Below are 27,423 nucleotides of genomic sequence, written 5' to 3'. Positions count from 1 at the left end.
TGCTGGTTATGTGGGGTGTGGAGATCCACAGTATGGCGATGTCACGTCACACATGGGCTCAGCAGTGGCAGCTCTGTCTCCCTTTAAAACCTAGTTTGGCCCCTGCTTCCTGGAGGAGGGAGGAAAAAACAATTGCGTTCAGTTCAGCTGTTTGGGTTAGGTTTTATAAGTAGCATGACAAAATAAAAATAATGCAAATATTGCCAAGCAGGCAAGGGCAATAACAAGCAGGGCAGGCGTTAATTTTCAGGATTGCAGAATTGACCCATTAAATATGGAAACTCTGTCTCCAGATTTGTCAGGCTAGCAAGAGATAATGTTCTCTAGCATTAGTGATTATATGTGCAATTACTGTGGCATTATTCATAGGAAACTACAGTGGTGCCTCGCAAGACGAAATTAATTCGTTCCGCAAGTTTTTTCTTCTTGCGAGTTTTTCGTCTTGCGAAGCACGGTTTCCCATAGGAATGCATTGAAAATCAATTAATGCGTTCCTAGGGAAACCGCTTGCCAGGCTGGCGGTGCGGAGAAGGGCTTTTCTCCCCACCGCAAGCCTTCAGGACAGGTACGGGAACAGAGAGGAAGGCGCGCAGCGCTTTCCCTCTGTTCCCGGGGCTTGCGTGGGAGGAGGGTTTTTCCTCCCCACCGCCAACATTCAGAACAGCATTCTGAATGTTGGCGGTGGGAAGGAAAACCCTTCTCCCACCCCAAGTCTTCAGGACAGCCATCCGAAGGCTGGCGCGGGGAGAAGGTCTCTCCGCCCCCCCCCCCACGCCAGGCTTCGGTGCATCCTTCAGAGGCTGCTGCCATAGTCACGCGTCACTTCTCCAGCTGGGAGAGGGTCGCGGGGCTATGGCTTCTTTAGCCCCGCGCGTGCTCTCCCGGCTGGAGAGGTGACGCTCGGCTATGGAGGCTCCTGCCATAGGCGCGCATCACCTGGGAGAGGGTCGCGGGGGGCTGCTTTAGCCCCGCGCGCGCTCTCCCGGCTGGAGAGGTGACGGGCGCCTATGGAGGCTCCTGCCATAGGCGCGCGTCACTTCTCCAGCCGGGAGAGGGTCGCGGGGGGCTGGTTTAGCCCCACGCGCGCTCTCCCGGCTGGAGAGGTGACGGGCGCCTATGGAGGCTCCTGCCATAGGCGCGCGTCACTTCTCCAGCTGGGAGAGGGTCTCGGGGGGCTGGTTTAGCCCCGCGCGCGCTCTCCCGGCTGGAGAGGTGACGGGCGCCTATGGAGGCTCCTGCCATAGGCGCGCGTCACTTCTCCAGCTGGGAGAGGGTCTCGGGGGGCTGGTTTAGCCCCGCGCGCGCTCTCCCGGCTGGAGAGGTGACGAGCGCCTATGGAGGCTCCTGCCATAGGCGCGCGTCACTTCTCCAGCTGGGAGAGGGTCGCGGGGGGCTTCCCCGCTGTCCCGGAGATTTCCCTATGGGCTTTCGTCTTGCGAAGCAAGCCCATAGGGAAATTCGTTTTGCGAAGCGCCTCCAAAACGGAAAACCCTTTCGTCTAGCGGGTTTTCCGTCTTGCGAGGCGTTCGTCTTGCGGGGTACCACTGTAATATGTTCCACAAATGAGGTATTTAATTTTCTTTACCGTGACCAAAATTTCATTCTCTCAATACAAATTTCTTCAAAGGAAATGTGATTCATAAATGAAATAAATAAATAAAAATAAAGATCATAACTCTAGTTATCTGATCTCTTTATGAAAAGGGGCATGGGAACAAATAACAGTCTGAAAGCTTTGTGCGCCTGGTCTGACCCTACTAGAGCGTAAATTGTTCCTCGTATTCTATATAGTTCCTCTTTACAGCAGATGTATGTGTTGTCTGGGGACGCGGGTGGCGCTGTGGGTAAAAGCCTCAGCGCCTAGGACTTGCCGATCTTATGGCCGGCGGTTCGAATCCCCGCGGCGGGGTGCGCTCCTGCTGCTCGGTCCCAGCGCCTGCCAACCTAGCAGTTTGAAAGCACCCCCGGGTGCAAGTAGATAAATAGGGACCGCTTACTAGCGGGAAGGTAAACGGCGTTTCCATGTGCGGCTCTGGCTCACCAGAGCAGCGATGTCACGCTGGCCACGTGACCCGGAAGTGTCTGCGGACAGCGCTGGCCCCCGGCCTATAGAGTGAGATGGGCGCACAACCCTAGAGTCTGTCAAGACTGGCCCGTACGGGCAGGGGTACCTTTACCTTTACCTTTATGTGTTGTCTGGAATCTTGCTGCAATAAAACTAATGGCAAGGGGGAGATCCCAAAATACGTTGGAAACTAGTCAGTCAGAGAGAAAACTTGACTTACTTTCATTGAGCCCTGCTCATACATTTGCTCACATCAGAAAGCAGCCTGAAGTGTTATAGTGCAATAAATGCTTTACAGCATGTATTTCATAGTATAATCTGGTCCTCCATCGCAGCAACTCAAAGGAAAGTGGACAGGCTCAGAATATGAATAGCATTTTTGTTTTCCTGCCAATTCTACTTACGCATTTGCTTTCACAGACCAGGGATACTGAAAGATCTCAAGACAATGGGCTCGGTGTCCCTCTTCATTTTCTTCATCACTCTGCTGGTACTCAGCAGGCAGGTAGGAACCTCCGTCTTTTCCCACCTTTTCATACCACTTGAAAGGTTCGCTCTGCGTTTGTTCAGGAGGCTCCCACTGTTTCTCGCTTACTGCATTGTCACAGTTACCTCTCGCATTGAACAGCTGGATCGCCTTATGCTTGTTAGACAAAATGTTGTGGCATGAAACAATCACCAGAGAACCCAATTGAACATCGTATTGGTTCTGAGGTGTGAAATAATTAAATCTTCTTTGAAATTGTCATTTTTTACACCTTTAAACCCTAGAAGCTTGCCTTGAGATTTTTGCTCAGATTCCATTTGTTTGTGTGCAACTTGCCTCCCCGCCCCGTTGAGATCCATAGTGGTAAGCAGCAAGGCAGGTTTATTTGTTTTATTGTTTACAGCATCTTGATCATACAGTGTTGTTCAGAAAAACGTGTTCTGGAAACCTCTATTCATAGTATCAAGAATTTTGTTTGCATGTTGCTTTGTATTTAGTGTAGGTTGCAAGACCAAGAAAAGTTGTTTATTTATTATTACGTTTATATCCTGCCTTCCCTTCAAGGATCTCAAGGTTTTGTGAACATTTTACCCCCAGCCACAAGGTCACCAAATGAGCTTCATGGTGGAGTGGAGATTTAAAACTGGGTTTTCCTAGTCCATCCCTCTAACCACTACCCCACACTGGCACCATAAGAAATGCTGTGATGATATGCTTGTCAGTTGTTGGCGAAAGCTAATCAGCTATAGGTACAAAGAGCAGGGCCTTTTCTGTGGTGCCCCCTCTCAATTGGTGGAACTTAATTCTAGGCTAAATGAGGCAAGCTGACGTCTTTAAACAAGCTCTATAGACACTTCTTTAGGATTGTCTTCGTGCTGTGCATTGGGCTCTTTTTAGATCCCTGCATTGTAGGGGGTTGGACCTTGGGGTCCCTTCCAACTCTACAATTCTATGAGTCTGTGATTAAAATATAAGGTTGATCGTTGGGCTAGACTAGTTGGGCCTTGTGGCCAAGGCTCATTTTAGTCCTACATTTATTTGTCATCAGAATCAGAGTTGTTTATTGTTGTATTTTAAATCTTGTTAAACTGCTGTGTGAGATTATTGTTCTGAAAAGTAGCACGTAAACCTTTTCAATTAATACATGAATACATTCTTGTTTTTTGTAGATGAACTCTAATATAAAACAGAGTATGTTGTTACTTGTAAAACTAAACAGTCAACTTTTTGAAAATGACAATTTCTATAGCATTGAGCTTCTCACATTATTATCCATTAAAGTACAGGTTTTTCATAACCTGTTGGGAGAGGTGTTTAAATATGAATTCAGGATTGTGTTTGCCCGTACCAATTTACTGATAATGACCAGTTTACTGCAGTAATTTCGGCAGTTTGGTTTTCTAAGAGGTCTATTTTTGTGTTACAACGGCTGGTGCTCCTTCACTTTATGAGCTCTGCTAGCAAGAGCTGAGAGCGACATTGTTTGTTTTGCTCAGTAAATTAGCCTAGGATAGTAATGAGGCATTGAAAGGCCACAGTTCTAATTCTCATGATAAATATGCACTTGAACAAAGCATCTCTTGGCTATATTTTGCATTATAAGGTCAGTTTGGAAAATGGTTCATCATCTGAGTTTGCCTCATGGCGCTATCTGTAAATGCTTTTGAGTAGAAACTGAAGTCAGTTCCTTGATTCTCACATAGATAATCAATTCTGAGGGCTTTTATTAAAAATATAGGGCCTGCCTTAGTGACTCAGTTCTGAAGTCCACCTGGATCCAATTGAAGAGGGTGTAAATAGGACGTGCCCTGCCAAGCAACTTCCCCACCTTCTTGTTTTTACTAGAGGTCGACTTGCTCTTCACATGGAGGTTTCACTCAGCTGTCACGGCTGACAGCACTCATTGCCAAAGTTCATGCGCTGGTTACTTCAGGGCTGGATTACTGCAAGGCACTCTGTTTGGGGCTTCCCTCACACTTGATCCAGAGGCTACTTTTGGTGCAGGATGCTGCAGCACAATTGCTGACGGGAGTGAGGCCCTTTCAGGATACAGCACCTGTCATAGCTGACATCTTACAGATTTGAAAATAAGGGACCAGCAGCCTCAAAAGTAAGGGATCAGCAGCCAAAATAAGGGATTTTGGCTTAGTTTATACAGGAATCCATCCGGCACTCATGCAGCCATGCTGCTTTGGCTGCGACTGACTGGGTTTTGCAGGGGGTTGGACTAGATGATCCTAAGGGTCTACAACCCCCACCAAAGAAGAGGGGCAGACAAAACTGATGAACGACGTAGAGATGGCAAAACTTACAGGCAGAATTAGAAACCAGGAAGAGGATCTCTTTAATAAAGAATGGGGAAAGTTTATAATTTAGTTGAAAAGCTATTGTAAAGAGTTACATACATTGGTAGGATCGACAGAAAACTTGTAGTAAAAATTTGAACTATGGATGGACAAATGATTTATAAAAATAGAGTTATGAAAGGGATGCAGAGGGGGAAATCACTACATTAAGATGCTGCACTGGTTGGAGGGGATGCTAAGCAGCATGTCGGGGCTGCCGTTGTCCTGGTGCCAGGAGTTCCATCGGCCCTTCCCCGCCCAAGGGGGGGGGAAGGGAGAGACTCTTGCCCACGGCGCCTGCGAGCCTGGCATGAGGCGGTTGTGCCGCGGCCGCTTAAACGCTGCCCTTCTGCGTCCCTCCCCATCCCCTCCTCTTCCTCCTCCCTCAGGCCGCCTCCTCAGCTGCTGCCGCTGCCCCCTCCGGCTTCCCCTGGCAGCGCGGCGGAAGTCTCGCAAGAGAGGGGCTGCCTGCCCACCCACCGCCACCCGTCTCCTCACAACACGCCCCTGAGGGGGAAAAGGGAGAGACGGAGACACGGCAGCTCGTGCGTGTGCTCTCTCTCTCACTCTCTCGAGGCGGAGGACCCCGAGCCGCTGCTTCCCTCCCGAGCCGGGCGAGCAGGAAACCCGGGAAATTTAAGGCAGTGTTTCCCAACCGGTGTTCCGCGGCACACTAGTGCCGTGAGATGTTGCCTGGTGTGCCGCTCCGGCGGCTCCTCTGCGGCGGCGGCTACAGCGGCAACCTCGGGCGGCTCCTGAGGCGGCGAAGGCGGCCCAGCGGCCGGAGGCGAAGACGGTTGCGGCTGCTCCCGACGCTCACCAGCGGCCTCCTCTTCCTCGCCGCTGCTGCTTCGCGGCTTCTCCTCCTCCGCCTCCTCCTTCTCCTCGCCGCCGCCTTTTTCGGGCTCCGGCTCCTTCTTCCCCTCAGGCTCCTCCGCGGAAGGCCCGTCCGGCAGCTCGGCCTCCGAGTCGCCGCTGCTGCTGCCGCCGCCGCCTCTTTCTCCTCCGCTACCGCCGCCGGGCTCTCCTCCTCCGGGCCCCTCGTCCTGGGCGGGCAGAGCGGCGGGGGTCTCGGCGGCCACCGGGCTCTCCTGGGTCTCCTGCATGGGGGGCTACGCGGCCTTCCCGCTCGCCTCACACGCGCGGCGCACGAACAGGCAAGGCGGCGCGCTGGGCCGAAAAGGGGGAGGGAGCACAGAGCGTGCAGGCGCGCGCGCAGGGGAGGCGCCCTCTCGCCGGGCCATGTGCGCGAGAGCGGACCCGGCGGCGAGTCTCGCGAGAGGGGCAGGGACCAACTCGGCAGACGAGAGGGGGAAGGAACGGATTCCAAAACCGGTGTCTTGCCGCGTTGTATATGTTAATTTCCTATGTTAATGGGCTAGGACAGGGTTTGCGATCGGTTAACGCCCAGTTATGCTTTCCCCCTAGGAATTAGGCGTTTCGGTCTTGAGGTACGCTCGCTTCACACCCCACCCCCCTCGAGGCCCCGCATTAAGCCCGCCCTTAGGTGGGGTAGGATGGACCGTCCCAGAGGGAGGGCGGAGGTGAAAGTAGTGTCGTGAATAGCGGTATCGTCATCGCGTCCTTTTACTTACGTTATTATTGTCGAAATATATATGTACCGCCCCCTATTTTAAATTCTAGCCTATATTAATCGTAAGCTGTCACTGTGGAGGAGATAGTAGCAAAGGGGAATCAAGCACCCCTTCAAAAATGACCAAAATGGGTCGAACTGGCGAGTCGTCATCCTGCCAGGCGCGTGAGCTGTACTAAGTCTCCCCACAAAAAGGGGAACGGTCTGAGCATGTCAAATAAACACGTAGTGGGAAGCCTAAGAATAGGGAGGTGCAATTGATATTAACAATTTGTTACTAATTAAGCTTATTAGTCGCTTTTCTTCCCAATGCAACCTAAACTAACTTACGACAACATGCCTTATCACAATAAAAAGATATACATAAATTAAACTAAATCGTGTTCGGTTTTTTTTTTAAATTGTTCGATTTCTTTCGCTATTAATGAGCGCTGCGGCTTAACGCGACCTGCTATAATCAGCTTCGCCGCCACCCCTTAACTGTCGCCAAGAACGTCAGCTGACTGACGAGGACGTTCTGCGGCGGCGGCCGCCGCACAACCACTGCAGTTGCTGACAGCGTCCGCAGCGCAATAAGTAACAGCGCCTGGTGCTGCCAACTCTTTCTCTCTCTCTCCCGCCCCGCCCCCAAGCTCTCGCGCGCCCCGCGTCAACATCGCCGTGCGCAGCTTCCCGAGCTCGAGGCCAGCCGCTGCACGCACGCGCCGGCTCGTCATCGGCTCCGGTTGTTGCCTTTCTCCGCCGAGGTCGGTGGACCCCGAGCCTAGGCTTCCTTCCCGCACCCCGCTTTCCGAAGACCGCACACCAGTTGGGCCAGTACATCTTCCCCTCCCGTGACTGGAGCGGAATAGCCCTTTCTCTTCTTCCCCAACCCTTGTCGTTGGAGGAGTCCCTCAGTCCCTCGCTTTGCTGCCTCCTCCCCCCACCCCCAAAGCTTGGAGGTTCCCCGGCAAGGGGGAGGGGAAAAAATTGAAAGTTACACTTTCGTGCGTCCCTCCCGGCGTGACGCTGCGCGCTGACGTCACGGGGCTGTAATGGTGGTGTGCCTCGAGATTTTTTTCATCAAACAAGTGTGCCTTTGCCCAAAAAAGGTTGGGAAACACTGTTTTAAGGGACATCATCAATCCAGGACAGCAGCAGGAAATGGCGCTGGGATAAGGGAGTTTCCCGCCAAAAAGGGACGGTTGACAGCTATGGCGCCTGTGCTCAGAGACCTGCACTGGTTGCTGATCTGCTGCCAGGCTGAGTTCATGGTGTCACTGTTAGTATGCAATGTCATGTGACAAAGACACCGGAGAGCAGAAGCAGCCAAGCCGGCTGGGAGGTGCTGGGACGGCACAGTCATTTGAGCCCACTCAAGTTCTCCAGGCCTGACTGCTAACTGGGGAGTCACTCTGGCAGCCAGTTTCTCTTGGTGCTCTCTGTAAGTTTTCAGTCAGAGTCCGTCTGCCTCAGCTGTGAGCAGAGCAGTATGTAATCTCAGGCAAACTGTTTGGAACCATGTTGTTTATGAAGAAGTTTATTTTAACTCAGTAAAGCTCTTATTCTTTAAAACTCTGCATTATTAATTTACGCCGCGCGTCATACAAAGCCATTAACAACTTGGGCCAGTTTACCTACGAGATCCTCTGACCCTGCCTGTGCCCTCTCAGCTGCCTCGGTCTGTGAATTTGGCACTATTACAGGCGCCTTCGTAAGAAATTTGTTGTTTTGTGTGGCTGCGCCTAGACTTTGGAACTCCCTGCCTCTTGAGATCAAGCAAGCGCCTTCACTGGACTTTTGTTGGCACATGCTGATAACATTCCTGTTTAAACAAGCCCTACTCAGATGCTTAGAAAGTTGAGGTAATTCTAATCTGCTTTAGTATTTTAGCTTTTGTATGTTTTAAAGCAGAACTATTACTTGATTTTACTGTTTCATCTTTTTGTAAACCGCTCTGAGGTTTTTTATAAGCAAGCGGGGTATAAAGTTTATGAAATAAGTAATGTTGTCCCTTACCACATTTTGTGTCAGTGTCGTGTGGTGAAGCACTTTGATTTTCCCAGTCCTGAACCTATTGCCAGTCCATCCCCTCTAGAAATATGTCACCCAAAGATTAACAAAGCAGATCTGTTTTATGTCAGCTAAAACAAGAACAAAAAAGGAGCAGCATTGCCGTTGTTTTACTGACTCTCCTTAGTGCTGCCTCAGCAGGACTGCAGAGTTGTTGCTCTGTGTTTTTGCCCTGCCGTGCCAATGGGGCTTAGCTGGGCCAGCAGGAACCAGCCCAAGACTGGGGGCTGTTTAATTCCATCCAGATATTGTTCTCCTGTGGGCTGTGTCAATATTGTGCTTGTGGAATGCAATTTAATTGAAACTCTCCTTACCACTGTGGAATATTAATACTGTGATAAAGTACCTTATTAAGCTCTGAGTAGACTTTAACTCTTATTTGGTGGCTAGTGCTGAGCAAGAGGAGTATTTTAATTTGCTGTTGAGTTGCAGTTAAAGGTCAGATCTTGTGAATCTTTCGCCAGCCCCACAACCTCAACCTCTCCAGCCGTTGAGCTTCTGGCGTATAACATGCTTCATAGGCAACTAGTGCTTGAATCATAGAATTGTAGGGTTGGAAGGGACTGCAAGGGTCATCTAGTCCAACCCCCTGCAGTGCAGGAATCTTTTGCCCAACGTGGAACTCAAACCCATGACCCTGAGATGAAGAGTCTCCTGCTCTACTGACTGAGCTATCCCAGTTAGCTGCTGGATTGCACGGTGTGCACACACACACCTATTCCAGTGCAATCTTTGTTCTTTCAAAAAAATGTTTTATTTAGATTATTTTGCCATCTTTTATTATAATTTCTTTTTTAAAATATATTTTTATTGAACAGTTTTAACAGACAAATGATCAATCAATATAACCAATTACATCCCCCCCTTTTATTCCCTCCCATTCCTTCCTCTCCCACCCTCCAGAGACTTCCCTCAGCTCCACACTCTGATTTGTTTGCACATATTATTCTCTGCATGTTAAAAAGTTATACATATCATTACCTTATCTATCCTATGTTCTACTAATAAATTTGTGGATGTTTATTCAAAACCTGCCAAGGAATCCAAGTCTTTTTGTTGTTGTTCCCATTCTTCCTTGAAGTCACGGTTGTCCTTCTCTCGTAGTTTATATGTTAATTTGTCCTAAAATCCCTAACAAAAATGCTTCTGGTTCTTTTACAAATGTCATTTTGAACATTGTTTTCAGTTCATTATATTTCATCTCCCAATTTTTTTTAACTTCTCTACATTCCCACCACATATGATACAAAGTACCTTCTTTTTCCTTACATTTCCAACATATATTTGACACAGTTTATATTTTTGCCATTTTTACTGGTGTGATATACCATCTATACATCTTTTTCATATAGTTTTCCCTCAGAAGAGAACAGTCTGTAAATTTCAAATCTACTTTCCACAATTTTCCCCAGTTCTCAAATTGTATATTATGTCCTATATCTTGCACCCATTTAATCATAACCGATTTGACCTCCTCGTCTTTCGTTTCCCATTCTAGCAGTATACTATATTCTTTCTTCAATAACTTGTGTCTTCTTCTATAACCTCTTTTTGGAATCTAGAGATTGTATAACTAAACCCTTTTTTGCTATCTTCCTTATAAATTTCATTTAATTGTCTGTAATGCAACCAACTCTGAAAATGGTCTTTAATTTCATCATAATCTTTTAGTTTCCATTTTCCTTCTTGATCTCTCAATACGTCTCTGTATGTAGGCTGTTATGTACTGAAGTTCTCACCCTGGGCCAGCAGGGGGATACTGTAGATAGTTATGCAAATGAAGGATCGAAAGTGACGTTCAGTGATTGGATAGTTTTAGAAAGTTGTTACAGTAACGTGGTACTGGAGCTCTATATAAGCAGGCTGACTGAGCCCTTCAGTTCAGTTCTGTCCTGGCCTGTGAATAAACAAGAGCTGTTTGAAGAATCGCTTAACACAGGCCATTTCCCCTTTTTACCGAGCGGTTTGAGTAAAGAAGCTTCAATTGGTGATAGCCACCAAGGTGTTTTAGTTCTATTAAATCTTTATATCTCTTCCATACTCTAATTAATGATTTCCTAATGAAATGATTGTAAAATCCTTTATGTACTTTCCCTTTTCCATAGCATAAATATGCATGCCATCCATATCTGTTATCATGACCTTCTAAATCTAATGCTTCTTCCTTTTCCAGTTTTATCCAGTCCCTAATCCAAACCAAGCATGCAGCCTCATAGTACAGTTTAAGGTCCGGGAGGGCGAGGGCCTCCTCTTTCTCTTGTGTCTATAAGTAAGGTAAAGGTAAAGGGACCCCTGACCATTAGGGCCAGTCTTGACCAGCTCCGGGGTTGCAGCGCTCATCTTGCTTTATTGGCCGAGGGAGCCGGCGTACAGCTTCCGGGTCATGTGGCCAGCATGACTAAGCCACTTCTGGCGAACCAGAGCAGCGCATGGAAACGCCGTTTACCTTCCCGCCAGAGCGGTACCTGTTGATCTACTTGCACTTTGACGTGCTTTTGAACTGCTAGGTTGGCAGGAGCAGGAACCAAGCAACGGGAGCTCACCCCGTCGCGGGGATTCAAATCGCTGACCTTTTGATCGGCAAGTCCTAGGCTCTGCGGTTTAACCCACAGCGCCACCTGCGTCACCTAAGTCCCTAAGTCTGTAAGTATCTTATGTTTAATCCTCGGCCTTTTGGCCCCCCAGACAAACTTAGAAATATCCTTTTGCCATTTTTTTGAGACAATTATCCTTAACCATTACTGGGACTGTCTGAAAAAGGAAGAGCATCTTCGGCAACACATTCATTTTAATCACAGCAATTCTTCCTAGTAGGATTCATTCTGCTCCAAATTTCTCAATTCCTTTTTATCTCACACCATACTTTTTCGCAGTTGTCATTATACACATTTATATTCCTTTTTAAAAAAATAATCTTTATTGGTTTTTCAGTTACATACTCCACATACACATATTGTATTACATTTTACATTTATCCTTGCTCCTGAGAGCTGGCTTCCTTCCTTCCTTCTTCTTCTTTTTTAAAAAAATGATATTTATTGGGAATTTAAAGTTACAGGGGGGGGGGAAGAAAAAAGAAGAGCAAGAAAAAGAGATTAAACAATACAAATCAATAAAAAGAGAATAAAAAGTACAAAACATACAATACACCAAAATCAAAAACAAGAGCAAAAGAGTAAATTTAAAAACAAATCCAATATTCCCATATCCTTATCTTCATTACCTTGTTTCATCAACCTCCTCACACCTCCCTTTTTTGTATTCTAATTATTAATTATCTCAGCAAATCCTTTCCATCTTTCACTGTATTCTGTCCTTTAGTTGTCTTAATTTATTTTAGCCTTATCTTACCATGAAAAAACCCTATAACTTAAAAACTTATTTATACATAACTCCTTATAACATTTCTACTAAAGCCTAATAGTTTCATTCCAAGATTTTCCTAGCACTCATTAATTTTGCAATATTTCTCTAAATAAATTTTTTAACTTTCTGTCAATCTTCATCCACCGTCTCTTCTTCCTGGTCTCGGGTTCTGTCAGTCCTTTCTGTCTGTTCCATCTAGTCCATCAACCTGGTGATCTTAACTCTTTTCCATGTCCCTTCTGCAGATCTTCTTCATAATTGTACCTGCACTTTGTCCTCTGCTGGTCTTGTTCTTAATTTCCTTCCTTTGTCACTGAGGAGTAGATCTCGGGGGAACAACCTAAGAATGTCTTTATCCCTTCTCGACCGGTCAGCCCGTTCTCCATGGTTAGCACTAAAATCCAAAAAATATTCCAAAGCATACTTCAATGTCCCTCCAAAGTTGAGGGCCTCGACCACTCCAATCTCCTCCTGGCCCAAAACCAAATCCCAAAAGTCAGGACATCCCTGCATAGGAGGATCTGACCAACTTGCCATCTCCAGTCCCGACAGGACTCTGTCTCTCCAAGTCTGACTCACTCCGGGTTCAGTCATCAGAAACGACAGCTTATGTTCCTGCAGGGCCGCATCTCTCTCAACTTGTATCACTTAAGGTTCAACAACAACCTCCTCCCCCATCTTCTCCGCAGCCTGCCGTGTCAGGGCAGATTCCTGGGTCAGTTCTTGAGCAAGTCTATATCAGTGTTCACTGTTTGACCGAAATTATCAATTGCAGTAGTCATCAAATCCATCTTCTCATGAAGTTGTTCCAGTAGGGCACTTGTTTTGCAAAAAGCAATCACCAAGACTTCCTCTGTCCACATTCTTGTTCAAGGTCAATGTCTGGTTTTCACGATCTGTAATCTCTACAGCTGTAGAGTTCCCCAGGTCCACTCCAACAACAGTTCAAAAGCTCCCTCTAGAGGAAACAATTTATATTTGTATCCATCCCTTTACAAGCAGATCCAGCAACAAAATTGCTTACGTTTTTCAAATCTTTGTTCCTTTTTAATGCAAAAGGAAACATTGGAGTCAATATGTTTCTCTTGTTTGACTATCTGTCAACATACGTTATTATTCACAGTCAATGAACTTCCCAAAACGTCTATCTTTGACAGCCCGTTCCCAGGTTCAAGACGATAGAAATTTATCTTTCTTTACTCTCTCTCCTGCAGGCTTGAACAATTTAAGATTTCCCCCCTCTTCTCCTGCTTCCAAGGGGGGTTTTGTAGTTTTAACCGATGGAAATTTAGTCCTTTACAGATAACTTTCCAGACTTTAGCTTGCGATGTCTTTGCTTCAAACTATTTACAAAAGCGGAAGGCGGACTTCCTGTTTAGACCTTCCCGCTCTGGTGCCAAATTACGAAGTTTAATAATCCAAATTTTCCGTTCTACTCACGGGTACTTGTTTAGAGTCCAATTGTCCACAGGAAAAAAGTCAGCGCTCTCCAACAACAGCAATGCGGCTTCACTCCGTGAAAAGAGCAGTCGATTTGAAGCACCGCACCGCTCACCCCATGTCGCTCCGGATCCCCGTAACTGGGGAGGCGCAAAAGGTGCCAGCCGAATCCCAGGTCCACAGGCTTCTCCCGCCTGTGGTTTTTGATGGGTCTCCGCCTCGCCGTGGCGGTCCAGACCCTGATTTTCATGGAGCGGATTCCTCCAGATCAGAGGAAATCCGCCATTGCCGGTGGCGCTAACCCGGAAGTCCCCCTTCCTTCCTTCTTCTGGCTTTTTTGTATCACATCTAACTTTTTCACATTGTCTTTATCCATTTTGCATATTGTTGTTCTTCCATATTTGTCCATATTTGTCCATAGAGTATTTGTACACGAATAAATCTTTCTATTTACACAATTCTTGTTGTCTATCTATATTCATTTTGATTGCTATTCATTACATTAGTCACATTATACATTTTACTTATTATTTTTATTATCCGATGAATTTCTTCGTATTTCACGTTATGAGGATTATTTCAGTTCTACTGAAATATTTCACCTTATCTTTCCTATATACAACATATTTTCCCCCCATTCTTTTTAAAATATTTCCTTGCCCTGTTGTCTAATTTTTGCCGTTAATTTAGCTAGCTCTGTGTATTCCATTACCTTCTGTCGCCATTGTTCTACTGTTGGTAATTGCTGTTGTTTCCAAACCTGAGCTAATAATCACCTCGCCGCTGTTGTTGCGTATAAAAACAGTTTCTGATCATTCTTAACAATATCTTCTCCTACCATTCACAACAAGAATGCCTCTGGCTTTTTCAAAAACGTATATCTAAAGATCTTCTTTAGTTCATTGTATATGTTTTCCCAGTAGGTTTTCACCTTATCACATGACCACTGCATGTGAAAGAAACTACCTTCTTTCACACCACATTTCCAGCAATTCTTGTTTCCTGTTTTATACATCCTTGTCAGTTTAATTGGAGTGAGGTACCATCTATACATCATTTTTAACAGCTTTTCTTTCAACAATGTACATGCTGTAAATTTTAGCCCAGTGTTCCATAATTTTGACCACTTCTCAAACTCAGTGTTATGGCCGACATCCATTACCCATTTAATCATAACACTCTTGATTTCTTCATCTTTTGTGTGCCATTCTAATAAAAACTCATAAACCTTAAGACGCTGTTTTGGTGTTATTTTGTTTTACTGCAGTTTCTAATATTGATCTTGTTTGCTCAAAACCTCTTGCTTTTTTTATCTTTTGAGACAATATCATTCATTTGGTGGTACTCCATCCAACTTGATAATTTATCTTTTAGTTCCTCATACGGCCTGACCTTAATTACGTTATTTTCTTCCTGCAACATATCTCTATACATTAACCATTCTCCTTTGACATTTCATTTTTTCACTGAGAAGGCTTCTTGGGGTGACAGCCACCATGGTGTTTTCCTTTCAAACCACTCTTTATACCTCCTCCAAACTTCATATAGTGATCTTTTTACAATATGATTTAAAAAGTCTTGGTGTACTCCGACCTTGTCCTACCTAAGGTATGCATGCCACCCGTATCTATTTCCAAACCCCTCCAGATCTAATATATCTAATATATCTGTGTTTTTCAGGCTGAACACATTTATATTCCTTATTGTTAACCATTTCCCTAGATATTTTACTTTTTGTGGATTTCTATCTCAATGCTTTGCACCAAATCTTTTTTCTCTTCTTTTAGATTTTTAAATAATAATTTAGTTTTATTTCTATTTAATTTTAATCCTGCCACTTCCTCAAATTCATTTTATTATAATTTCTTGGTCCACTCAATCTGCTGGAGCCTGTCTTCGGAAGCAGGGAAGTCTCTGACTCATTGAGGGTTTGAGACCCATCGGTTCCCCCCACCTGGTTTAGCCAACCAGTCCTAGTGCCGGGTGGGGACCAAAGGTGGACAGACTCCCCCAGGAGGAACACAAGGTGTTCTCCAGCAGAGGTCCTCCCCTTCCCCTAACATCCCAAGGGAGACCACCACAGAAAACACTGAGACGTTTCTGCAGTTCAGGTTCTCTCCCCTCTCCACACTTTTGCACAAGAGAAGCCTTCCTCACCTGCAGAACATTGAGGTGGGAGGTGATGGGAGGGTGGAGCAAACCTCTGATGAAGGAGGACTTGTCCACTCATTAAACAGGAAGTATGACAAAGCTGTTTGAACGAGTGTTAGAAATAGTGTTTTCATATTTCCCAGGAGGCCGTCTTTAAAGGATTTATTAAATATAAAAGTGAGAAGAGAGTAGCATCCAGTAATTTAATATGCATCACGAGTACCTTGATAATGCTAGACTGATACTTCCTATTTGTTGATGAATAGGTTTTTATTCTTTGGCTCTGCATAGGAATGTCATCAGCTTCAGTGTTTAAGTCATCCATTTGGCATTCCATTAATTTTTTACTAACACAGTACAGTGGTACCTCGGGTTAAGTACTTAATTCGTTCTGGAGGTCCGTACTTAACCTGAAACTGTTCTTAACCTGAAGCACCACTTTAGCTAATGGGGCCTCCTGCTTCCGCCGCGTGATTTCTGTTCTCATCCTGAAGCAAAGTTCTTAACCCGAGGTACTATTTCTGGGTTAGCGGAGTCTGTAACCTGAAGCGTATGTAACCCGAGGTACTACTGTAATAACTGATGATCTGCAAGATAGTGAAGTGAAATGTGATGCATGTATTTAGGGCTCAATTCTGAATTTCAGATTTAAAGACCAGGTCAACCCCCACGGCTGCTTTTAGAGGGATAAGGAGATGGCAAAGAGGGAGGGAGGGAGGGAGGGAGGGAGAAAGAACACAGTTGTGGTTTCTGCATTGAAGATTGAGACATCAGAATGAAAGTTGGTACAGGCACTTTTATTTTGTGTCTTTCAAGTGTCAACTCCTCCTTGGTCCCTGCACCTGTTCTCCAGGGAAACAGGAAAGATGTAAAACTTAATACAGTACAATATCTCTTTTGAAGACTGCAGCAAGTTTGAAGACCAGTATGACTCTCCACACCTCTTTTGAAGCAGGGGGAATTCAAAGAAAATTGTAATTTGTCTTTGGAAGAAAAGCCTTCTGAATACTGTGACTTCCTAGTTTCTTGCAGTACAGTGCTTTAAGCACAACCTTGGCTTCCATTTTGCGAACAGAGAAAACTCTCCAATTCAGATTTCCTTCTCTCTTCCCCAATCCTTTAAATCCAACAGAAAATGTCATTGTAAATTAATTCAGCTGCAGATTTGTGGTTCTTTAGCATTTCCTTTACTATCTTAGAACAGCCTATATATTAAGTGGGGCTTTCCCCATATTTGCCCTGTCTTCTGCTGCATTTTGGAGCTGCCCTGCTTTGAAAATCTCCCTTCTCTGACGTGAGTTAAATAGGAGCCATGAAGCAGAGCTACTATTCCCAAGGTTTTCTTCTTTTTGTTATAATTTTCAATTCTTTGCTTCCCCCCCACCCCCGCCTTACTAGAGCTTGTTCTGTTTGAACATTGTTCATGCTGTCGCTGCAGAATTGAGGCTGGTATAAAGGTACGCCTGGAAGGCAGGCTGCCCCATCCATCCCCAAATATATTGTTGGCCGTTGTCATTCGCTTCCCTCAGCTCCACTGCTCTAAAAAGGTGATTCGGAGGTGTCAGGGAACTGCCATCAGCTCAGAGGCGAGAGGTGGAAGGGTAGCTGGGTTACAGGGAGCCTCCAAAAATCGTGAGAAGCAGCACTTCCTCCGCGGAGGAGGGAAGCCCCGCCTCTAGTGGGGAAGAGATGCAGGGCTTGGAGGATGCAAGAGAGAGCCAAATAACTGTGCATGAGCAAAGCGGGGGGGGGGGAGGCACGTCCCCCTTTGCCCACGCCCTCTCTGCGCAGTAGGTTTACGTGCAGAGAGAGGAGGCGTCGGCAGGGGGTCAAGAGACTACTCTGCTGGGGAAAGTTTAAGGACCGCCCACTCTCAGATTCTGCTAGTGACTGAGCAAGACATGGAATTGAGACGTTCTGCACTGTAAATGTTTTTGCACCAATAATAAAGCCTTTGAAAAGACCAGTGGGGATCTTGCCTGTTCGCTCTCGAGCAACCACGCCGGTAGGCATAACAGGAGGTTTTGGACACCTGTGGCCTCTGAGACTTCCCATCCTCGGCTCTTATCCCAAACCACCAGGAGTGATTCGTCTGCAGACTCCAGATTAGACCCAGACATGGGCTCGCCCTCAAGTCCTTCATGACTCGCTGTTTCCACTGGGGCAAATAGAAAGGGACCATTCCACTGGGCTGGAAGCCCTCTTTCAAAAAACTGTTTTATAACTTCTCATGTGTAATAAATAGGATGGGCTCATTCACACCTCCGTTTGCTCTGCCACTTTCACTCGGGGAAACCCTCTCTTTGCTGCTGGATTGAAAGAAACAGCAGTTGAGTTTTCCATGGACTCCCGTTTGTTCTGATTCATCAGTAAGGAACAGGTGCTGTGGGGCAAGCTGTGGGGCAAACGCAAAACCACCCAGCCCCCTGTTGAGAGGGTCCGGCTCCTGCCGTTTTCCACCAGGCCGAGGGAGGGGCCTGACAGACTAGAAAAGGACTGCTGCTGCCAAGCAGAGAGGACTGTTTTCATTCTTTTAAACTGCTTTTCAATTGTCTTTTAAAAATATTTTAATTGTTTTTAACTTTTTAGAGGGTTTTTTTGGGGGGGTATTATTCCGCTGCTTCTGTTTATATTTTGATTATGTATTCTGTGTTTTTATATTGTAATTTTATCCTGTGAACTGCCCTGAGACCTGCAGGTGATTTATTATTATTATTATTATTATTATTATTATTATTATTATTATCTAGAAAGTATGGGGCAAGTGAATAACCACTCTGACAGCTTTCTAGGCAAGGGACAAGTGGGAGTGTGGGCCGGCTATGGGGCCTCCTCTGAGTAGCACCACTTGATGGTTCAGCTGTTATCTGTTCGCACAGTGGACCATCTCTCATCGTCCCTCTGGCCCTATAAACTCAGCCCATCCTCACTCCCCATCAGATGATCACTAGTTAAGTTTGTGAAAAGTGACAAATAGTTGTTGTCATCCATCTGTCTCAGGAGACAATGGAGTGTGCCTGCGGGGCTGAAGTCAAAGTGCTAGAGTATCGCAGCACCTGCTGTGACTTCTTAGACTGGTAACTTGTAACTGCTGCCTCCTGCGTTGTTGTTTTCTGCATTAGGAGCGCCAAAGTGATCTCCCTGGGGGGCAAGGCTGTGTAGTGTGTATGGGAGATCCTGGGCTGCCCAGGTGACAAGACCCCCCCCCCCCTCTCAACCTTGCTTATGTGGTCCAAAGGAAAGCAGAGCAAGACGTTTGGGCACCAGCTTGGCTGCATGACACCATCCAACTAACAAATAAATTAAGTAAATAATAATGAGGATGCTGACCTGAAGGGTTTCTCCCCCCCCCCCTCTCTCTCTCTCTCTCTCTCACACACACACACACACACAGACACTGTCATATTTGCTGGATCAAGCTGGGTAATAATATGCATGCACAGAATCTGCCTGTTTAACATTGGCAGATTTTGGGCTCTCAGATTTCAGCAGCGTCCTATGTGGCACTGAAGTTTGGCATCCCCTCCTGCTTCTCACGTGCTGTTCTACAGGATTGTTGCAGCTGCCTTGGTTGCACTGCCCTAAAACCGCCTCTGTCTTTGGGCCCCAGCTGGAGTGGAATGAATACCTTAACCTACTGCTTCATTGTTTTGGGGGAGGGGTGTGTTTTTCTCTCTCTCTTAAAACCATCTGATAGGACAAGATGCCTATTGTTTCTTTACTTCTGTGTCCTCTTTGTAACAGAATGAATATTACTGTAGGTTAGATTTCCTGTGGAAGAACAAGTTCAAAAAAGAGCGTGAGGAGATTGAGACCATGGAGAATTTGAACCGGCTGCTGCTGGAGAACGTGCTGCCTGCTCACGTGGCCGAACATTTCTTGGCCAGGAACCTGAAGAATGAGGTCAGTCCTCACCACCTTTAGTCTTCTTCGCTGTTCTGAAATAAAACTGACAACCTTCAGGAACACCTGCACACCTTCAGGAACAAATCTGGTCCAGTGCGCACACAGCATACTATAGACTGCCCTCTCACTGAAAGTGAGAATTGGCATACCAGCTTGCCTCCATTTCTAGTTTGTTTCCTAGAATAAAACAGGAGAGAGATAGACTGTGACAGATTATTTCTGGTGTGCACTGTGGGTTTTACACACTCCCCAGTTGCTCAGTGATAATTTCAAGGGCAAGGCTACTGGGCTTTGCTTTCTTTTGCAGAGTGGATCACACAGGCCTTACTTTGCCTTTTATAATAACTGTTTGCTTGCAAATAACTTCAAAACATGAGAAAACAGGCAGGCAATGCAAGCCTTTGAGAAGCTGCCACAGGTCCACCCTTTCCAAAGCGATCAATGTGTCTTTGGAGTCCTCCAATTCTGTGGTTGCTTTTTGCAAGCCGGCTGCAAAACTCAGACCTCTGTCTCTCCTGAGGTCTATGTACCAACTCCAAATATTTTTTTCTAGTCCCTCAAACACACTGGAAAGGCACTGTTCCCTAGCCCCACTTGGACATAGGTTTCCCATTAAGAAAGCAGACATTGCAAACACTTTTGTAAAACAAGAAAATCTTTGATAAAAAAGGGAGGGGAGAAAGCCTATTGAGGAAACATCCCCAGCTATTATGTCGTGAGCCATAGCAAATGATGACCTTTGCAGTGATGACCAATATGAGAGAAACTTCAGTGAAGATTTTGGTGACAAACTGCGTAAAGAGACCAAACATACTCAGTCCAAATAGCACTATTTGTGTTCTAGAGTCTGTTGATATTTAACGATCTTAGGAGATTACTGCTTTCTCAATGATACCTTCTTGCATTATGTCTGCTCTGAACAAGCAGTTTTTATCTGTGAGTTACCAGTTGCTGGGGGACAACTATGGAAGAGTTTGCATTTGTGTTCTGCTTGTGGGCATCAGCATCTGGTTGGCACTTTTGAAAACAGGATGCTGGAAGGGTCTTTGGCTTGATCTGGCAGCTCTCTTCTTTTGTACATTGGAGCAAATGGGCCTCTGGAACAGTATTCATTTCCATTTTTCTTGCCTAGAAGTGATGAAGAACTTTGATGATGATGATAAGTAACTTTGACTTCCTTTTGCTGTAGCATTTTTCAAGCACTTCCAACTTAATTAAAAAGATTGAGAAAACAGTGTCATAGTTGCCAGGCTTCCAAATGACAGAAATGCCTCAGTTTCACTAGAACAATGTTCTGGTCCTTTTGCACTGCGCTAGAAATGGGATCAAGTCAGGTGCAAGGCTTCAGGGCTTTTGTCACCTGCTTGGTAAACCTGTTCCTTGAATATCACTGAGCTGTTTCCAATATATCCACTGGTGTAAAATGTGTAGCCAGTTATATAGAGAGGTACTTTAACTAAATAAAACAGGTTAATTAAGGGACGCGGGTGGCGCTGTGGGTAAAACCTCAGCGCCTAGGACTTGCCGATCGCATGGTCGGCGGTTCGAATCCCCGCGGCGGGGTGTGCTCCCGTCGTTCGGTCCCAGCGCCTGCCAACCTAGCAGTTCGAAAGCACCCCCGGGTGCAAGTAGATAGAATCATAGAATCATAGAATCATAGAATCATAGAGTTGGAAGAGACCACAAGGGCCATCGAGTCCAACCCCCTGCCAAGCAGGAAACACCATCAGAGCACTCCTGACATATGGTTGTCAAGCCTCTGCTTAAAGACCTCCAAAGAAGGAGACTCCACCACACTCCTTGGCAGCAAATTCCACTGTCGAACAGCTCTTACTGTCAGGAAGTTCTTCCTAATGTTTAGGTGGAATCTTCTTTCTTGTAGTTTGGATCCATTGCTCCGTGTCCGCTTCTCTGGAGCAGCAGAAAACAACCTTTCTCCCTCCTCTATGTGACATCCTTTTATATATTTGAACATGGCTATCATATCACCCCTTAACCTCCTCTTCTCCAGGCTAAACATGCCCAGCTCCCTTAGCCGTTCCTCATAAGGCATCATTTCCAGGCCTTTGACCATTTTGGTTGCCCTCCTCTGGACACGTTCCAGTTTGTCAGTGTCCTTCTTGAACTGTGGTGCCCAGAACTGGACACAGTACTCCAGGTGAGGTCTGACCAGAGCAGAATACAGTGGCACTATTACTTCCCTTGATCTAGATGCTATACTCCTATTGATGAGGCCCAGAATTGCATTGGCTTTTTTAGCTGCCGCGTCACACTGTTGGCTCATGTCAAGTTTGTGGTCAACCAAGACTCCTAGATCCTTTTCACATGTACTGCTCTCAAGCCAGGTGTCACCCATCTTGTATTTGTGCCTCTCATTTTTTTTGCCCAAGTGCAATACTTTACATTTCTCCCTGTTAAAATTCATCTTGTTTGTTTTGGCCCAGTTCTCTAATCTGTCAAGGTCGTTTTGAAGTGTGATCCTGTCCTCTGGGGTGTTAGCCACCCCTCCCAGTTTGGTGTCATCTGCAAATTTGATCAGGATGCCCTTGAGTCCATCATCCAAGTCGTTGATAAAGATGTTGAATAAGACCGGGCCCAGGACAGAACCCTGTGGCACCCCACTAGTCACTCTTCTCCAGGATGAAGAGGAACCATTGATGAACACCCTTTGGGTTCGGTCAGTCAGCCAGTTACAAATCCACTGAGTGGTAGCATAGTCAAGACCGCATTTTACCAGCTTCTTTACAAGAATATCATGGGGCACCTTGTCAAATGCCTTGCTGAAATCAAGGTAGACTACATCCACTGCGTTCCCTTCATCTACCAGGCTTGTAATTCTGTCAAAAAACGAGATCAGGTTAGTCTGACATGACTTATTTTTCAGAAATCCATGCTGACTATTGGTGATCACAGCATTCCTTTCTAGGTGCTCACAGACTGTTTGCTTAATGATCTGCTCCAGAATCTTCCCTGGTATTGATGTCAGACTGACTGGGCGGTAATTATTTGGGTCCTCTCTTTTCCCCTTTTTGAAAATAGGGACAACATTTGCCCTCCTCCAGTCTGCCGGGACTTCGCCTGTTCTCCAGGAATTCTCAAAGATGACTGCCAGTGGTTCTGAAATCACATCTGCCAGTTCTTTTAATACTCTTGGATGCAGTTCATCTGGCCCTGGAGACTTGAATACATCTAGACTAGCCAAGTATTCTTGTACTATCTCCTTAGTTATTCTGGGCTGTGTTTCCTCTGCTGAATCATTTGCTCCAAATTCTTCATTTCGGGCATTGTTTTCTTTATCGGAGAAGACTGAGGCAAAGAAGGCATTGAGGAGTTCAGCCCTTTCTGTGTCCCCTGTTTGCATTTCACCATCTTCTCCTCTGAGTGACCCCACGGTTTCTTTGTTCTTCCTTTTGCTACGAACATACCCATAAAAGCCTTTTTTGTTGCTTTTAACCTCTCTAGCAAGCCTGAGTTCATTTTGTGCTTTAGCTTTTCTGACTTTGTGTCTACACGTGCTGGCTATTTGTTTGAATTCCTCTTTGGTGGTTTCCCCCCTTTTCCATTTTTTGTACACATCCTTTTTTAATCTTAACTCAGTTAAAAGTTCTTTAGATAGCCACCTTGGCTTCTTTAGGCACCTTCCATGTTTCCGTCTCATTGGTATTGCCTGAAGTTGTGCTTTTACTATCTCCCTCTTAACAAACTCCCAGCCATCTTGAACTCCCTTTCCTTTTAGTATTACTGTCCATGGGATCTCACCCAGCACTTCCCTAAGCTTTATGAAGTCGGCTTTCTTAAAGTCGAGAAATTGAGTCTTAGTATGCTTGGCTGCTCCTTTCCGCTGTATAGTAAACTTCAGAAGAGCATGATCACTCGCGCCTAATGATCCTTCCACTTCTACCCCACTAACCAGGTCATCAACATTGGTTAGGACCAGATCTAAAATGGCTGTTCCTCTTGTTGCTTCTCCCACTTTCTGGACAATGAAGTTGTCTGCAAGGGCAGTGAGGAATCTGTTTGACTTTATGCTCTTGGCTGAGTTTGACATCCAACAAATATCCGGGTAATTGAAGTCCCCCATTACTACTATCTCCCTTCCTTTTGCATGCTTGGCCATCTGTTCCAGGAAGGCATCATCTATGTCCTCCGTTTGGCTTGGGGATCTATAGTAAACTCCCACAATGAGGTCACTGTTATTCTTCTCTCCCTTAATTTTGACCCAAATGCTCTCACTTTGGCTTTGAGGTTCTAAATCTTGGATCTCTTCACAGGTATACACATCCCTGACATATAACGCCACTCCTCCTCCTTTCTTGTCTGGTCTGTTTCTTTGAAATAGATTGTATCCCTCCATTATTACATTCCAATCGTGGGATTTATCCCACCAGGTTTCAGTGATTCCTATTATGTCATATTTAGTTTGCTGTACCAGGAGCTCAAGCTCATCTTGTTTATTTCCCATGCTTTGCGCATTAGTGTACAGACATTGAAGTCCATTAATCATTCCCCCGTGTCTCTTATTTAAGGATTTTCTCCTCCCACCACTAGGTCTGCATGCTCTTTGCTCCATTCGGTCTATGACATTTGGATGATCATCTTCATCAATTGATAGACTCCTACCTTCAGGAGCACTGTCTCCCTCCCCCACATTAGTCAGTTTAAAGCCCTCCTGATGAGGTTTCTGAGATTTTTTGCAAAAACATTCCTCCCAACCGTTGTGAGGTGCAGCCCATCGCTTGCCAGAAGTCCATCTTCAAGAAACTGCATTCCGTGATCTAGGAATCCAAACCGTTCCTGTTTGCACCATTTGCGAAGCCAGTTGTTCACTTCCACTATTTTTCCCTCTCTCCCTGGGCCACGTCGTTCAACTGGGAGGACAGATGAGATGACAATTTGTGCATTTAATTGCTTCAATTTCCTGCCCAGAGCCTCGTAATCTCTTTTGATCTTCTGGAGGCTATTGCTTGCAGTGTCATTGGTTCCCACATGAACCAAGAGGAAGGGGTATTTGTCAGTGGGTTTTATGATTCCTTGCAGTCGTTCAGTTACATCTTGGATCTTAGCCCCGGGGAGACAGCACACTTCCCGAGACATCTTGTCAGGCCCACAGATCACTGCTTCTGTTCCCCTCAGTAGGGAATCCCCTATCACCACTACACGCCTCCTCTTAGGTCTGGTCGGGGTTCTTCTGTGAGCTGTCGGTTCCAAGGTCGCCTGGACATTCCCAGAGGACTGCCTTTGCTCCTCGTCTTCATATACCTGATCGACTGTAATGAGGGAGAGATCCTCAAATGGAGTCTGCTCTTCGTCTTCCATGCTAGGGGAAAGGACTTCAAAGCGATTGCGTATTTCTAAACAATCAGAGCGAACCCTGGGCCTCCTACTTCTTTGAGTCACGTTTCTCCATATATCTGGCTCCTGTGTTGGTGAACTAGCCACCTTCTCAGGGGAGTCCCCTGTCTCCTCCTTGGTGGAGACGGTGTGCTCTGTTGCTTCCAAGAAGAGTTCCAGCTCTCTAATTCTTTGGAGCGTAGCTACACGTTCCTCCAGTTGCTGGACTTTGTCTTTTAAGAGGGCAATCAACATGCAATTGCTGCAGGTAAAGCTGCCTGCAACCTTTGGCAAGATGGCAAACATTGCGCAGGAACCACAGGCGACTGCAGCTGTTCCCTCACCCTCCATCTTGGGAACGTGTCGTTGGGGGTGACTACAGTGGTCCTCTATCATAAAAAGTGTGGAGACAGGACAAATAAATCCCTCCCAAAAAACCTAGGTCTCCCCCAACAAATGTTTGAGACTAGCTCCCCTAAATCTAAAATATGGATCAAACTGCGCGCGCCGCTAGGCCTGAAGCTCTGATAAGCTCCTCCCACAGCTAATCACCTACCTCAACAGAAGCCCTGCCCCCTCTGACCTTTGCCCAGAGAGAGCAGCTAAACAGCCACAAGAAACTCACACAAGAAAACCCTTTTTGTTCCTTCTTCAGCTGCTGCCCTCAGATAAATAGGGACCGCTTACCAGCGGGAAGGTAAACGGCGTTCCGTGTGCTGCGCTGGCTCGCCAGATGCAGCTTGTCACGCTGGCCACGTGACCTGGAAGTGTCTGCGGACAGCGCTGGCTCCCGGCCTATAGAGTGAGATGAGCGCACAACCCTAGAGTCTGGCAAGACTGGCCCGTACGGGCAGGGGTACCTTTACCTTTACCTTTAACTTGATGAAATTATTCATGGATGGGCATGGCTTATTATAAAGCAAAAAGTAGTAAAACATCAGCAAATTATCTTTGTACTAAATAGGTGCAAGCACACCTTACACGAACTTTTCATCCATCCGTTTTCTTTCCAATCTGTACTTCATTTTATGAACGCCTTCTACTGAGAACATTTTGTGACTGCTTTCTCTTTCTTCTCTCTTGAACAGGATTTATACCATCAATCATATGACTGTGTTTGCGTCATGTTTGCCTCCATTCCAGATTTCAAAGAATTTTATACAGAATCTGATGTCAACAAAGAGGGCTTAGAATGCCTCCGGCTTCTAAATGAGATCATTGCTGACTTTGATGATGTAAGTACATCATGTCTGTGTTTGGCTAAAGGACAAGCAAGAAATTATTTCGTTACAGAAGAGTTTCCCACATTGTGGCCCCAATTCAAAAGAGATTTAAGTGCATTTTATTCCATTTAAATCAGTTAACTTAAACACATTTAACTCTACGCTGGACTATGGCCTCCATGTTTTGTTTGTAAGCCTAAAACTTGCTTATCCTTCTAAGGCAGAAGAAGCTGTTGCCTCCATGTCTCTTGGAATTGTGTGATAGATATTTTTACACCAACCTTTGAGTCATCTCTTATAAGTATAGCCCATACAAGACCCTCCGGTGTCTCGTAAGATTATGTAGGAAGGGCTTATAAATCTGACCAGTGCCTAGGAAGACTCAAACGAGAATCAGCAATGTTTATGGTTTGACACACAGGATAGTGACTTGTAGAGCAATTCTGTGACAGGTAAAGGAATATAAAAATGTGATTTAATCTGTTTTAGTATTTTAACTTTTGTATATTTTAAGCTTTGGGTTGTAAACTTCCATTGATTTTACTTTTTATCTTTTGTAAACCACTTTGAGGGTTTTTTCTATAATCAAATAATAAAATACAATAGAATAAATATATTTTTCTTATACTGTAAATCACTATCACTTTGTGGGAAGCAATTCATAAAGGAAAGAAATAATAATAATAATAATAATAATTCCTAGCCAGCACAGCCAATACTGGCAGAGGCTTGTACTGGCAGAAGCTGCACTCTGAATTTGAGAGAGGGCACCAGCTGCTGTAGAAATGTAGAGTTACACACCAGTGCAGTCTTTATGGGCACTTCTGCATAAAATGGCATAATTTTCTATGCAGCATTTCAGGGGCACATGGATGACTTTTGTGTTCCTAAATGGCCAGTAGTGGTTTTTGATGTTTACCAGAATTCTAGGTTATGATTCATTCTAGATTCCTTTGCATTGAGATGAATGTCCTTGGCATTATTGAAATGAATGGTGTGGAAATAATTGCATCATTAATTACATTTAAGTTCTTAATTTTTAAAAAAACTTAAATGTAATGTAATGTAAGTTCTTAATTTAGAACCTTTTAATGAGGGTGAAAGAGGAGAGCGCAAAGTATGGTCTGAAGCTCAACATCAAAAAAACGAAGATCATGGCCACTGGTCCCATCACCTCCTGGCAAATAGAAGGGGAAGAAATGGAGGCAGTGAGAGATTTTACTTTCTTGGGCTCCATGATCACTGCAGATGGTGACAGCAGCCACGAAATTAAAAGACGCCTGCTTCTTGGGAGAAGGGCAATGACAGGCCTAGACAGCATCTTGAGAAGTAGAGACGTCACCTTGCCAACAAAGGTCCGTATAGTTAAAGCCATGGTCTTCCCAGTAGTGATGTATGGAAGTGAGAGCTGGACCATAAAGAAGGCTGATCGCCGAAGAATTGATGCATTTGAATTATGGTGC

The 27,423-nt window shown here is 45.4% G+C and overlaps 1 protein-coding gene across 8 annotated transcripts in view; it reads left to right on the top strand.

Annotated features, from left to right (window-relative positions):
- Positions 1–27,423, top strand: part of ADCY2 (adenylate cyclase 2) — a 128,138-nt gene that overhangs the window by 83,665 nt on the left and 17,050 nt on the right. For all 8 annotated transcript variants that reach the window (XM_077933577.1, XM_077933578.1, XM_077933576.1 and 5 more), the window contains 3 exons: positions 2,486–2,570; positions 19,245–19,403; positions 25,826–25,972. In XM_077933577.1, the coding sequence (XP_077789703.1) occupies positions 2,486–2,570; positions 19,245–19,403; positions 25,826–25,972 (391 nt within the window). The remainder of the gene's footprint in view (positions 1–2,485; positions 2,571–19,244; positions 19,404–25,825; positions 25,973–27,423) is intronic.

The sequence above is a fragment of the Podarcis muralis genome, chromosome 8 (genome assembly GCF_964188315.1).
Source record: "Podarcis muralis chromosome 8, rPodMur119.hap1.1, whole genome shotgun sequence".
Lineage (NCBI taxonomy): Eukaryota > Metazoa > Chordata > Lepidosauria > Squamata > Lacertidae > Podarcis > Podarcis muralis.
The sequence above is the reverse complement of the archived record's forward strand: the minus strand, read 5'-3'. Positions and strand labels throughout refer to the sequence as shown.